We start from the raw sequence: 14,938 nt of genomic DNA, 5'->3' as shown, positions 1-14,938 counted from the left end.
TAACATAAAATGTCGTCGGGTGAGTTTTTAAAACCAATGTAAATGTTAGTTTATTTTGCGGTGATTGCGGAAGAAAACCGCAGTGCGTTTAGCGTTATATCTATTAGATATAACTTTCGGGACATTCTAGTTCGTTGTAGTAGATCGTTAAATGGGTCGACAAAAATGCGAATAAGATAGCTGCGCAATTGCTCATAAATACAAAGGCAATCGATTGGTGCAGGTGTTACAGCCTCGGTCTACCAGTCTTAATGTCACGAACGGGAGCGTCGTCAAAAAATTATCTTTATCCTAACATTGACTGCTGGATAGTGATAGACGACAAACATGTAGAACTGCTTTTTATAGTAAAAAGATTTTGTTGTTTTGCCTTATCATAGACGTACAAAATATTTGTTATTAACTTTACTTTTCAGAATAGACTTTGCTGTTTAAAAAAATAAACAAATCGTTGTAAATGAATGTCGAAAATGTGCAGTATCTATCAACTTGTTGTAAATTCACCGCAATTATTGTCTATAAAACCAGTAGGATTGATCCTAAAAAGGAGAAAAGTTTTTGTTGCAAACCAATAATTCTGCAGTTACGGTACAGCCCACAAATTAAAAGAGTTAAGTAAAGCTTTTCTTTTTTGCATGGCCAAAGGAGTGAGTTTGAAACGATCTTGGAACGGATTCAGCAATTTATATGTATTTTACTGGTAAATTTCCTATAACGTAAACGATCCTGGAATGAATTATTTATGCAGTCCTTGCCATACTACGATATAATAGAGCACATATTTATGATGCAACACTTGCGAAAATACTATTGGCCACCTTGACATTAAGCATCACATCTTACGCGTAATGACGATCATGGCTATTATTATAGTAAGGATTCAAACCAGCCTAGGTCACAAGCTTACCAGGTAAGTTACTCAAATTTATTAGGTGATTATTTTAAAAATAGAGATGATATTGTTAAAAAATATCGAGTAGTAAAAATGCTGTTTTTGGCTATTAACTAGACCCTTCCAGTCCCCATGATTAGCAGAAATAACCTGATACAGATGTACAGTCGAGAGGGAGGCATCTGCCGAGTGAACACCTCTTCAATGATTCAATGGTATATCAATCATGTAGTTTAATGTTGCCCACCTCATGCTTTGGCCCAACTGTTTTGCTTTTCTCCTTATTAATAATATCAAGTGATTCGTTGGCATGCTTGATGATGCAGTTAAGAGAGCAATATATTTTGTTTTCTTCAGCCCAGTTGTCACAGCCCGAACCGATGCAGTGCTGCCTTGGTGTCTGCACCTTCCAAGTAAATAACACAATACGATTTTCACTGCTTTCAGGAGACAAGCTAAAGCAAGGCATTGACAGCACATAAAGCATATAAAGAAAGGAATTGACAGCAGATAAAGCACTTAATTCACACGAGAACATACAAGACGAAACTTACCGGAAAAACAGCAAACTTTTTTCTCTTTTCCGCACCCGAGGTATTAGCCTTTTTCTTTCTAATTTCTCCTTGAAGCTTAATCATAGGTTTTCCATCAGCCGTTGTTTCCTAAAGCAGAGCGTGGTGAGCGACATGACGTAGTGCAGGAGGTCACTTCTGACAGCATAAGACAAGTGATATTAATTGGGGCTAGATAAAAACCCATTTACCAATGAGCTTATCGAGGCCTGGCTACACACAACATGCATCACTTCCGTAGCAAACACGATGTCAATGCATCATTTCGACAACCAACGTGTCATTCTATGTCACCATAGAAAAAGCAACGCAGCTATGATTGGCTGAAATGGTTCATTAGAACGATCTAGATTTAATTTTATTCACTTCCAACGTAAGAAGGTGCGCGCAGGATTGGTTTTTGAACTACGATGACACAGGTGTTTCACTTATACAACACAGGTGTTTCATTTATACATGGAGAAAGATATTATTTGCTGTAACAGCTATATGACAGCTAGTATTACAAATTAGAACATTTCATAAAACATTTTGGATAACTATTTTGGTAATTAAATGTGTTAAAATCCTTGTTGTAGTTTGATGTATGCAATGAACTTGGAGTATTTTTGTTCTTAGCTGTTTTTCTCATTAACATACAGCGTTTTTTTATTGAACAAAATTTAGTAACGCAAACATACTACTACCAGAAATCTTTGATGATCCATAATCTTATATCTATATATCCTTATTCTTATAGTCTTAAAAAATATTCTTATGATACTTGAATTAGCACACTTTAAAATCCAACAAGGCCATCAAGGCTTCGCATGATTGAAACAAACTCTCATTGGTCAATCTATCTGTCAACACAACGCGTCGTTTTGTAGTGTCGGTGTGTGTAGTAGCTACAACAAATATTCACACTAAGCATTTTGCCAAACATAAGCCGATGGATGCACTTTGTAGGTATGTGCAGTCAGGCCCTAAGCAGACAATTTAGCCGATGACATGGAAACAAAAGGGACGATGTGCCTTGCTCTTGGCATCTTGTGGCAGTTTCTTGGCTATATGCGTTTCAACTTTTAGTTCTCAAACATGACCGAAAGCACCTTAATTTATTGTGATAGACAACAGGGGAAGGACTACAAACTCACAAGACCAATATTAGCAGTGAAACAAACTCTGAAAACCTGCCTGGTCGTTCTACAGCACCATGTGTGATTTAACCAACTAGTAGCCAGCTAGGGTGGACCTGCTGGGTGTTGATGTAACAGAAATAATTGTCTATCATAACAAACCACATACAGGAGTGGATGGTGTGAGTGACGTGGTAACGGATGATGTTACGAGAAGTGAAGATGGTTCAGACAACTTCTCAACTCCTCCCAACTGCTCAACCAGCTCCTTCTCTACAATAGACAAAATATGTTGATTATCATGATATGCAGCGAGGCCAGCACAAAACAGAAACAGGTGACTTACCTTTACACTGTGAGCATATGTACTCCTCATTTTCTGTCTCCATTTGAGTGCCACGCTTCCTTGAGATGCCTACACAATCCCCATGATACCATTCCTCGCATCGGTCGCAACAGATCATGAACCTGGAACAGTTTTTATCTAGAGCAGTTCTCCTGAAGCAATCTTCCATAGTGGGTATTTCATTATACGTGATACATTTCGTGAACCATGCACAGTTGAAGGGGTCTGTTAACGTCATGTTATGCAGCGAAGCCTTTTATAAATAATCTCCACATTTAATACCCACACAGACGTATGTTATACAGACGTATGTTATACGTCTGTATAACATACAGACGTATAACATACGTTCTACGTGTTGTTACCTTCGAGACAGACGTATGTTATACGTCTGTCTAGAAGGTAAGAACTCCCTACGGTACGTACTGCACATAGTACATTGTAGTGTTACATTTTATTGCAGATCATAACCATTAAATACACTAAAATTACAGTAGGTAACTATAGTTACTAAGGCTAACATACTACTTTGCTATTAATTTTTAATGCATACGGTACGTATATAACATTTTGATGACTTTCACCAAGGGGTGTTTACATTAGATAATTACTATTACTAATTACAAATCTAATACAATTAGATTTTACCTTCTATACGACATTTTTGCCTTGCGATGCCAACACTGGAACAAATTGAAATCGTATGGCAAAGTCCATTGTATATCTTAAGCCTATTTTGACAGTAGTGCAAAATGTCGAATTATTAAGAAATCTTAAATTTATAGTTACACATGTGTGTCTTCAGAGAGTGACTTGATTTCTAATTGCAGCATGTGAATTTTTATACCCTGCGCTCGAACTAGCTCAACTTTTTAATGTTGTATCGTGAGTTTCAGTGAACTTTTCTTTAGTTCTATGGATGTTTGTGTTGATCAATTTAGCTGTTTATTTAAATTTTATATTTATAAAAAATTTTGCAATAGCGGTTCAAGATCTTCTAACAAACTTGGATGTCTGTCATTGTGAACAGCTTGAGGCATGTTGCATTTATAGGTGGCGAAAAACAGTCATTGAAAACAGATGAGCTTCCGCCCTATGTTGATAGAAAATATGCGATAAATTTACAGTCGATTTGCCTTGGAACTTGAAGCTTAGTAAAAAAGTTGTCCGTGCCATGAGGCTAGCAACTGCTTAGCTGTATCTGAAAGCAGATAAGGAGTAAAGGTATGTAGAAACACACGCTTTTTATCAAAAATATGAACAAACTAGCTGTACAACCCGGCGTTGCCTCGGTAATAAAACGTCTGGACAGAAAATATATTTGTATTAAACATATATAACAACATTTACCATTCTAACTTTCAAACTACATGTCATGAGAAAAGTGTTTTGTGTAATTGAAATAAATTGAGAAAAAATAAAAACAACTGTAAAGGTTTTCAAATTTTGTCAAACAACTTTTAAACTTCATACCATGAGAAAAATGTTTCCTGCAGGTCAAATAAATTAAAAAAATAAAATGGCTATAAAAAGGTTTAGATGTAAATGTGAGATAATTAGCAAGTAATAGCTAAATTAAGTCGGTTTCGCTACGATTACAATAAAAGATTATTTGGTAATGATACAATTAATACAAACTGAGAAAACAAAATAAAAATCCTGAATATGTTGAATTAATAATAAGTTAATAACCATTCTTGCATAGAAGTGAGTGTGTATAAAAAAGGTTACTGTTCCACCAGCAGCTATCCATCAAAACTTTGAATACGACGATACTGGTACCTCTCGATACCGGTACAAATGTAAAAATGAGATATCGTATTGTTTTTGTCTGACCGAACAGAGAGATAATGTCGAGGCTCTTCCCACGGAGACATCATAATTGTCCGCGTGAGAAGAATTGGCCTCGACTCCGTATATAGTAATTGAGCCTTACGAAAAAATATTTCTTAACAGGAGCATCGTAACGCGTGGCCGCTTTGGTAAAATAATCGGCGTGCGCTATAGCTGGCATGACACACATATCCACATACTTTGAGAAATATATATATAGACTATGACATATAGTAGTCTGAGAAAACTAACTCTCTTACAACCTAAAAAGCAGAAGGAGACACCAGTATCTTCACATGGAGCAGTCCACTAGTGATACGTCTGCTCTGAGACGAGCCAGATGGAGACTCACTAACACAAGACTCAGGAAAAATGTTCGACCCACATTGCGCGCTTCAACCTGACTCATCCCTTAGTGGTCCATCCAACAGTGAGGATAGATAAACTGTGCAACTGAAGGCTGAATAAACTCCTATCACTATGTGACAGCTTGAAACACTGTAGGGGGTCCTCCCATGTTTTGTGACGATTCTGACGACCCGACGACAGGGATATTTAAAAAGTGACAGACGAGACGACCATTTACCAATGTAGGTGGCGAGAATTGCGTAAATAGGTTTACTAAAGTTACGGCTGCACGTAACGAATTTTTCGTTGGTTCGGAGTTCTGGCCGAAATCACAAAAAACGCAGAATTAATCGGTCAAAATTCACAGAATTATTTGAGCTGTGCATGCCCACCGAGTTCGTCGACGAACGCTTTTAACAGATTAAACAAATTATTAGCGAGCACGATTCTAGCGGCTTTAGCAATTAGTATAGTCCAAGACATGTACCGTGACACACAATAAAAATACGAAAGCATTTCAACATAGAACACACGATAAAACTGTCTAAGTCGCGCTATTTTTAGTTAGCGAACACGACTTTAGCAAATTTTAAGATATATGTAGTCCGAAAACATAATGCAACACACAAGAAAATTATTACAGAAAGTTATCATAGTAAATACGATGCAACTGACTTGTTTGCGCTAGAGATGTCGACATTCTCTACCGCAAAACTTTTGCTTCTAAAAAGGAAATATAATTAAAAAATAAACAAATTGTAGCTATAGCGTCCAAACAATAAATGCATTCAATAACGCAATCTAAGCAGTTGCATCGTGTGTACTATGTTGATTTGTACTTATACTTTTACTATTGTGTGTCATTATACGTCTCTTGGACTACTAATTGCAAAAGCTGCTGAGATCGTGCTCGCTAGCACGATTCTAGCAGCGCAGAATAATTCTGTGTGTTTCAATCATTTCGTGATTTTGGTTAGAACCAACGGAAATTTTGTTACGTGTTGCCGTACCATTACTAACTTATTATTTGTTCATAAATCACCACGGTCAACCGAAACTTCACTAGTTTTGGTTTGAAGCATCTGGCCCAGCATTTATAGACTGCCAAATAATTAAAGCAATGAAATGCCACGACATTGACAGCAAATCCGTTTCCAAGTCTGTAGCTGACAGTGATTATTAAAGGCAATCTCGGTCTATTTTCAGTACAAAAAATATAGCTCTAAAAACCTAAGACGGCTGTCACTCTTCGCGGAGTAATCAGCAACGCTCCCAAACATCACTAATATGTTTGTGAAGGTCGCTGGTTGAGCCATGCTTTTGGTTAGCAGAAGTTTAAACCTAGCGAGTTTCAGATTTTTAACGCAACCCAGTGCCACCAGTATAGATATTTGTATTAAAATAACGAATGTGAAGAAAGAGGTTGTTTTGGTTACCAATTTGAAAAAGGTGACAGTGATTTTAAAAGTGACGACAGTGATTTTAAAAGTGACGACAGTGATTTTAAAAGTGACTATTCTGACGACAGCTTTGTGTGGTAGGACCCCCACTGTAAGAAGTCCTTTTGTAATTAAGAAGATACATAGCTAAAGAAGGCAGTGATACTTACCATGCATCTAGCCAAAATGCTATACAACTCCCTAGGAATGATATAAGGTGAGATAATTTCATAAGTTCATGCGACTGCGTACCTATTGTCATGGGGTTTCCGACAAACACACCACAGACGATCCGGATCATCTTCTTCCTTCCACTCAGCATCATCTGCATCTTCCTCTTCAGAACTGCTGCCTGTTTCTCCACCAGAAACTTCTAAAAAAATATGAGTGGCATCTGGAGTTTAGGAGAATGTAGGAGGAGTTCATGGAGTTGGTAGTTGAAGGAAATGAGATCTAAATGCAGGTAAACACTAAAAACACATCTTGAACCTCTTTAATAAATGGCAAAAAAAACTTTTTAAACTGTTAACATTACTTTTTGAGAAATATCTAAAAAAAAAACTTTATATTAAAAAACCTGTTGAACTATGCTCAGGTAAAACAATCTGTTACCACCATGTTATGCAGCAGGGTTTTACCTGTAACCAATGAAGTTAGGGCCCTTTTGAGCCTTGCTCTTCTTGTAACATATATGTAAATAAAATGTACACTGATGTTTTTGCCAGAGATTCAACCAGCCACTTCATTGTGTTTGCATAGCTCTGTGCACCAGTCGTTACAAACTGCTATCCCGAGTTCCCAAATACTTCAACCAATCATGATCTACATACGAATACTAATAGCTTCACGAAAATGCTGCCATGTGCTAGCCACAACAACAGTGTGTAATGACGCAGTGGAGCAAGCATGAAATTTGCCTTTAAACAATAAACTTTGTACAAACATCAACAAATACATTGTATATCAACTACAGACGTCTGATTCTAAATGCGTCAGCCGATCCAGATCCACAGCTTATTGAAAACTAATCCAGTTCAGATAACGATCCAGATATTTTGTGTTGCATAGAAAAATTTTTTATTTTATTAGAAAATATAAATATACTTATCTGTTCATATGTATTTATGAAAAAAAAAATTTATTTAAATACTATGGATGTATTAACAAATTTAGAAAAAATTGGGCAACTTTTTTGTAATTATAAATTACCTTTAGTGTTTCAGCTCTGTTAAAAGTTTCTCTTCTATCACTAAACAATACTACTTGTAGTACGGTTGAGTTCTACTCGACATTATGGAACATAAAGAGAGCACACTTACTCATATTGGCTCGTAAACTGAGATAAGAACAGTGTTTCTAAGTAAACCTTATAATACAACTTACACATAACTATTTTATTAGACAGTCTTCAGGTGAGCATAGAAGATTGAAGTTCATGATTGTATGATTGTTGTTAGCGTGGCGGGTCAAAATACTGTTCGTGTTCAACAGTTGATCTATAGATAATATTTGAAGCTTCAGATTAGTTTAAGAAAAGATCGGCTGATGCTGATCCAAATACTTGAACATTCTTATCGGTGCTGATACGGATCCAGGAATTGAGACAACTCTAATATTGTAACCTTTGACAGTCCACCATCTCTTTCAAAAAATGATATTATTATAAATTATTAAAGAGAATGCAGAAAGTAGTGATAATGTATCCGCCTCTGCAACGATTTACAATTATTCAACAGCGTAACTGATAAATTCATCATCACTTATACTTTTACTTGGAACTCTGCCTTGCCATAAGCCGATGACCATCAGCAACAGGGCATGATGTTTGCAGGGCGTGATGTGTGCACGGCGTGATGTGTGCAGGGCGTTATGTGTGCAGGGCGTGATGTGTGCAGGGCGTGATGTGTGCAGGGCGTGATGTGTGCAGGGCTAGGCAACCATCATCAAATGTTTGGCAGAGAACCTAGACGTTTTTTTTCAATTTGTTACCACACAAGCGCGTGCGCGCACACGCATGGCCATTTTAGCCAATTACAAAAAAGATCAAAGACTGGCTAACGTTAGTCACCATTCACCAGCCAAACATTTTCGTTTGTATCATACATATATTTGTCATTAGTGAACGGTGACCAATAAAATGCAAATGGCTTGAAATTTGCTGATTAAATGTAAAAAACTCCTTTGCATAATACAGTGTTAGGAGATTGGTTCACCTGAACATTGTTCAATAAGACCTTTTAAGACAATACCAAGAAAATAAATGTATTTTACTTATTAAAAACTATGTTTAGCTATAAAGAACATTGGGAGATCCAACCTATGACCTATCTTTGAAACTCTGAAAAAGAGCTTTTCTCCAAGTTGGAACAATTTACAACTAGCAAATATTCAATTCAAATGTACTAAAATGTGTAATAATGTTGAAATTGGTTGAATGTACTAAAACATCACATGACTAGAAGATAAAATATATTGCATTCTTATATTTCAGCTGTTTTTACCTCAAGAAAAACATTAATACCCATTTTTTCTCTCGCAACTGTCTAAATAATAATGTTCTATAAACCAAGTTCATGAGCTAGTTAGAAATTATGACAAATCAGAAGAGACAATGAACAACCAAATAAAAAAGATCTATTGGACAAGCATTTTGACTTGACTTGTATGCAGTCAACATTTGCAATCTCGTAATGAGTGATTAGGAACATATATATCAGCATATATATATATATATATCAATCCAACTAAAAGTTATTTTAATGCTGTAGTACCATGTGGCGAGGAAAACCGTGGTGCTACAAGCATGGCGGTTTGCAGAAGTGATATGTGTTTTTATTCACCGTGATCGGTAGTACTAGGGCCTGATGGACTGACAATCATACTTGCCAAGTCTCCCGGTTTGGCCGGAACCCTCCAGTTTTTTAAGTCAGTCTCCCTTTTGCACAAAATCTCCCGTTTTCCTCCAGCTTTTTCAATAAAAGTAGTGGTTTAATTTTTTTACTTGTCGTTTTCTCTTCGTTTACTAGTTGTGAGCCCTCATCATCATACAAAGTTAGCAACAATGAAACAGATTGCTATTGAACCGTATGTTTGCCATAAAACCTGGGCTATTTATACATGTATTTAGCAACATTGATGTCTAACAATTTGCTCTACAGTTTTTCATCAATATACAAAGATTATACATGGAGCTGTGACATATCGTTGGCAAACAACCATGACCTCACATTGATAGTAGAGTACCTAAACATTGAATAAAATTGTGGAAGGGCCTCCTATGTAGGTACCGATGAAGAAAAAAAACTTCACAACGAATCTAGGCTTCAGATTCAACTACTAAATTTACTGTCAATCTCACGCTTTTGTTTCTCAACTACTCGGCAAGTATGCTGACAATTCAAGAAAGCTATTCTACAAATAGCAACCAAGATTAGCCCAATATCATTAGGTTATACTGATATGCGCTAACACAATCCTTTTTTAAAATTGGTGTTAAAATGCGAAAAATGCTTACAAAACTAGAAGCAATTATACACGTATTACTCATAAAAGAAACAGGCGTACGAAAAGCAGAACGAGCCGAAAGCGCAGGCTGATTGTCGATAAAATCAACATTTACAGGCGGAACTCTCAGCCAATCCGTGATAGTATAGTGGTAAGTATCCCCGCCTGTCACGCGGGAGACCGGGGTTCGATTCCCCGTCACGGAGAGCTTAATTTTTCAATTAGGTTGAGATGAGTGTTTACAAAGTTGACAAAATTGGAATGTTGATATTTACCGCCGCCAATATTGTCATTTCATATTATAACAATATTAATATGTATATACAATAGCAGGTAATATTATTACCTGTATTACAGCATGCGAGACTTTTTTAGAGGTTGACTTGCAACAAAATTCACATTCCAGTTATTTGGTATCACAAGGTTCACCATGTCTTACTCTGCTGTGTTGTTGGTGCAAAATACGTGGAAATGTGATTACAAGCTCTTAAAAGTTTAAAAGCGAACAATTAATCACAGAAATCACAGAAATTACAAAAACACTGTAGGCCGGAATCCCTTTATTTCGATGACGTATATAACTCGACGTGGTTATTGTTTTGACACGTGATGTTATCACATAAATTAAAGGCCAATAAAAGGCACAATATAAAACGTCTCATAGCACTAGTTTAAGACAACCACTTCGGGTTCCACCGGAAAGTTCTTATCAAACATAGATGCTCACTACTTTAAGTTACTTTTCAGCTTGGTTTAATCGTCTAGTCGTAATCTGATCATGTGACCCATACTTCCTGCCATATAGCATTAACAGTTTTTGCAGCAATTTTTCGACTATCACAGATGACCAACAGGCTCCTCATGTTTATCAGAAGATGATATGCACTCCTTCGAGCTAAGGTTAAACAACTAAACTAATTTTAGGCTAGATTTTGAGATATCAGTGCTCAAAGTGACAGCATTACAATGGTTTTATTGAATGTGTGAAGCATATTTCAACGAATGAGGTTGCATGAAAGTGTAAACAGAAGCCATCTTGTTCAGCCGTTTTGAGCCATTTTGGAAAGGGATTTAAATTTACGGCGTTTTCATGATGGCTGCGATTAACTGTTCGTTTTTGAACTTTCAAGAGCTTGTAATCACATTTCCACATATTTTGCACTTACAACACAGCAGAGGAAGACACGGTGAACCTTTTGATACCAAATAACTGTGATGTGAATTTTGTTGCGAGTCAACCTTTAAGCGATGTATAAGTGTATAATTAGCCACAATAACATTGCACCTGCGTCTCTAAAACAATTTCAATCGCCTCTGGCAGAAGAAACACTTTGGTAATAACGTAGCATTTAGAACATCACATGTTTTAGTTAGTCAAGCAGATATTTAGCACATAACCATAATAACAATAAGTTGAGAGTTAAGTCATTAATCTGTGCTACTGCTCATACCAAGCGTGCTGAACCATTTCAAATGGCTTCATGAGAAAATAACTCCTGATTAAAATTAAGTTGCCCATACCATAATGACTCGCAACATCTGCCGAGTTTGCTGTTGCGCTTCCTTATAGTGGAGTATTGATTGAATATGAGAGTGAGCGGAGGCCTAGTAAGGTGCACTGGACTCTGTTCGAACTCAGTGCTGAGGGGATGGGAATGTGAATATCAGTGTAATTGATATATGCCCCATTGTATGTTGAAGATAAGAAAATTTGGCTTGGTCAAACTGTCCTACCTTGCTTGGGAACGACTATGGTGTGTCTCCGTTACAGTAGGCGAAGCTACATTGTCTTGGGTGAATTGAAATAAATGATAAAGATTCTAAGTGTGAAAATATATTTATAGAGAGCTACTAGTATTTTAGCAATTTAATTTTTCTATACCATATAGTCTACCAACACCGAACACGTTATGCAAACTGCTTGAAGGTGGAGCAGCGTCTGTAGAGCGATACATTTGACGAATTAATACTCAAAAGGTGTCACCAACATACCTACGTCTCTTTGTGGTTACATTAGGGTTAAGACTAGGCAGTGGTAAAAAGAGCGTGTGTATGCGCAAATGTGAACACAACTTCCTAAAGGCATAAATATAAAAGTAATTTAGATAAGATTTAAACGGCATCCAATATGAAACAGCTTTTAAAATTTGGATTCTTTGTACAAAAAAACACCTAAGAGGCTAAAGGAGCAATTCCATCTTATTGCTTGACCTAAAACTACGCAGGGTGATGTTTTTGGGCACATTTCACACAAATTTTCAATACAAACTGCGCTAATGAATGAAGATAATTTTTGACAAATTTGTTCCTGATGAAGTTATGTTATTTTCTGTTTCCAGCCGCAAAGACAAGTACCATGATGATGACGATTTTAAATAGGGAAAAATGGTCATATTGACATCAGAATTACCTAAAATGGCAGCAATCCAAAAACGTTTTGAACAAACGCAAGGGCACTAGACGCAGTACCACTGCAATTAGAAAAAAGTACCTAGCATGTTTGTACATACATGTACATCGACCTACATGTATCGCTTCATGGCTTCACCAAGAATTAAACTTTATGCTTCCTCGAGTGAGTGATGGACGAAACACTGAGGTCAAAGCCTTCTAATGATGGCGGGGAGTCAGCGGGGAGTCAGCGGTACCAGACTTGCTATTTTCAGCACCCTACCCTTACTATATAAATCACAAACGGAGCAGATATTGCTAGATTTTTCTTACCATCATCTCGAAGGGTCTGCTTGGCTTTTTCACGGCGAGTTTTTTTATCCGCAGGTTCGTCAGGCTTGAACAAATCCTCAGCAGCAGATGACAGCCGTCTAAAGGCAGGCAGCAGCAATACTAATTGAACTGTTTTTAACGAGTAAGGGTTTAGACAGAGGCACAAAAATACTTAACAACCTCACACCTTTTCAGTTCCTGCGATTTGCGCCTGAGCCTTTCAGCTTTTTCCGATGATCCAGATTTCCTGTCTATGACTTTGATTTTGCCAGGTATCCAGCCACTGCCATCCGGCGTCTTTACAATTGCTTCACTTTCGACAGCATCCTCTGATACAGACTGTTTCTTCATCGCTGATTTCTTAGCAGCAGGTATCTAAAAGTGACAGAGCACTCTACTCACAAGTCCCATAATGTAATCATGCGATACCATACACTATACCATACACTATAGCAGCCATAATGTAATCATGCGATACCATACACTGTACCATACACTATAGCAGCCATAATGTAATCATGTGATACCATACACTATAGCAGCCTTTAGTAACTGCTGCCACCGTGAACAATATGTATAGTTTTATGAGTGAAATTTAGTGAAAACCAGGCAAATAGCTAAATATCTCAATAGCTCTGATGCACACTGTGGCGGCTTCTATGCAAGTTCAAATCTTAAGTAATATCACAAAACAATATCACATAAAATTGTTTCAAGAGCAAAAGCTGGGAAACCAGTAACCACAAACCTTATCAGCAGATTGCCTAATATCGACGTCGACCTTTGATTTGTGCGTAGTTTTGAGCAATTTTGATGTTGGCTTTGTAAGCCGTTTAGGCGCTAGTCTGGCCACTGGTTTTCTACTATTGGTTGCTGATGGAGCCCTTTTTGGTTCTGAAGATTTTTCAGACACCTTAACCTTTGACCTATTGGGTTGCACATCAACCGTTTCCACTTCACTCGGTTTACTTTTATCAGCAACTTCCACATCAGGCTTCGAATCCATTTTTAATTTTTCCAGCATTTCCTTTTCTTGTCGTATATTTTCTTGTCGTATTTTCTCAGCGAGAGCTCTGCGTTCAAGATCTGTGACTCGCTCTGACTTCCTCCTATAATGCGCAAGACAGAGCATTAGGGCAAGGCCAAGCATGGTGTCACACACAAAGGCAATTTTTTTTCTGCCTTTAGCAACCATAATTTTTAGTTAATTGGCAAGCAAACATGTTCAGACATGTGGAAACACAAAAGTTTTCATAATGAAATCTTCTCTTATGAAGATATTGGGCATGCAAGTAGGTTTTTCTGGTATGGTGTGTGACGCGTGGGACAATTGATCATCTCTTCTCAAACTTTGCAATTCATTCTGAAATAAATTTTTCTTCCATTTTATAATCAATACTATAGTGGATTTTATAGCCCAGGTGTTTTTTCCTAGCAAATGCAAATTTTTCCTTACCATTTAGGCAAGCAAAAATTAGTTTGTCCCGCGCGTCACAATTTAAGTGCATTTAGTTGCAGCCTGTTCTTTCAAAGCTATCTGAGATAAAAAATTCTCATCTATAATTCGATTTTGGGCTGCTATAGCTTAGCCAAACGCGCCAATTTGCTGAAGATACTGCAAGTTATAGTTTTATAGGTACATGGAAGTATTTGTGACGCGCGGGACATTTTTAATAATATGGTGATGCCTGCCTTTGTTTGGGAGTTCTCTTTGATACTCTGGTATTTGAAAGTAATGCTGGATATTCCAAGTCTTAAAAGCCAGTTTCTTTGAGAAAAATAATGAATTAGAATTATTTTATGAAGTTTTGTAACTCAAAATATGTAGCTTGTCAAGATTACTCTTTTGATACACACACACATACCTAGCATGCAAATCACGAGGTAATCCTTGAACCAAATGTGTATTTGTAAAGTATGGTTACAAAAATTACTTTCCACTCATGCATTTAATTTTCAGTCAGTAGAGAAAGTAGGTTTCCCTCATAAACACTAAGAATTTTTCAGAGAGAGTACGTTTGCTTTTTTCACACTTTCAAACTGGCATGTGTTCCAATGACTGCCAAACTGCTGTTAAAATCATGCTACACTTCCTCTCGGTATGGTAATACTGCCAAAATGACACCATACTAAACATGCCATCCTCCCTGTCAGGCAAGGCT

General features: G+C 37.1%; 1 protein-coding gene and 1 non-coding gene across 2 annotated transcripts in view; one reads left to right on the top strand and one right to left on the bottom strand.

Moving 5' to 3' along the window:
- Nucleotides 1-13,127, bottom strand: part of LOC137393090 (death-inducer obliterator 1-like) — a 33,227-nt gene extending 20,100 nt beyond the window's left edge. The window contains exons 1-7 of the mRNA XM_068079534.1: nucleotides 12,964-13,127; nucleotides 12,777-12,874; nucleotides 6,801-6,921; nucleotides 2,929-3,050; nucleotides 2,752-2,855; nucleotides 1,447-1,554; nucleotides 1,140-1,298 (exon numbers count right to left, since the gene is read on the bottom strand). Coding sequence (XP_067935635.1) covers nucleotides 1,140-1,298; nucleotides 1,447-1,554; nucleotides 2,752-2,855; nucleotides 2,929-3,050; nucleotides 6,801-6,921; nucleotides 12,777-12,874; nucleotides 12,964-13,127 — 876 coding nt within the window. The remainder of the gene's footprint in view (nucleotides 1-1,139; nucleotides 1,299-1,446; nucleotides 1,555-2,751; nucleotides 2,856-2,928; nucleotides 3,051-6,800; nucleotides 6,922-12,776; nucleotides 12,875-12,963) is intronic.
- Trnad-guc (transfer RNA aspartic acid (anticodon GUC)) lies at nucleotides 10,187-10,258 on the top strand. The gene has a single exon. It is a non-coding gene; the product is annotated as a tRNA-Asp (tRNA).
- Nucleotides 13,128-14,938: the final 1,811 nt, after the last annotated feature.

This window comes from Watersipora subatra, chromosome 1 (assembly GCF_963576615.1).
Source record: "Watersipora subatra chromosome 1, tzWatSuba1.1, whole genome shotgun sequence".
Lineage (NCBI taxonomy): Eukaryota > Metazoa > Bryozoa > Gymnolaemata > Cheilostomatida > Watersiporidae > Watersipora > Watersipora subatra.
This window is presented reverse-complemented; position numbering and strand designations above follow the sequence as displayed.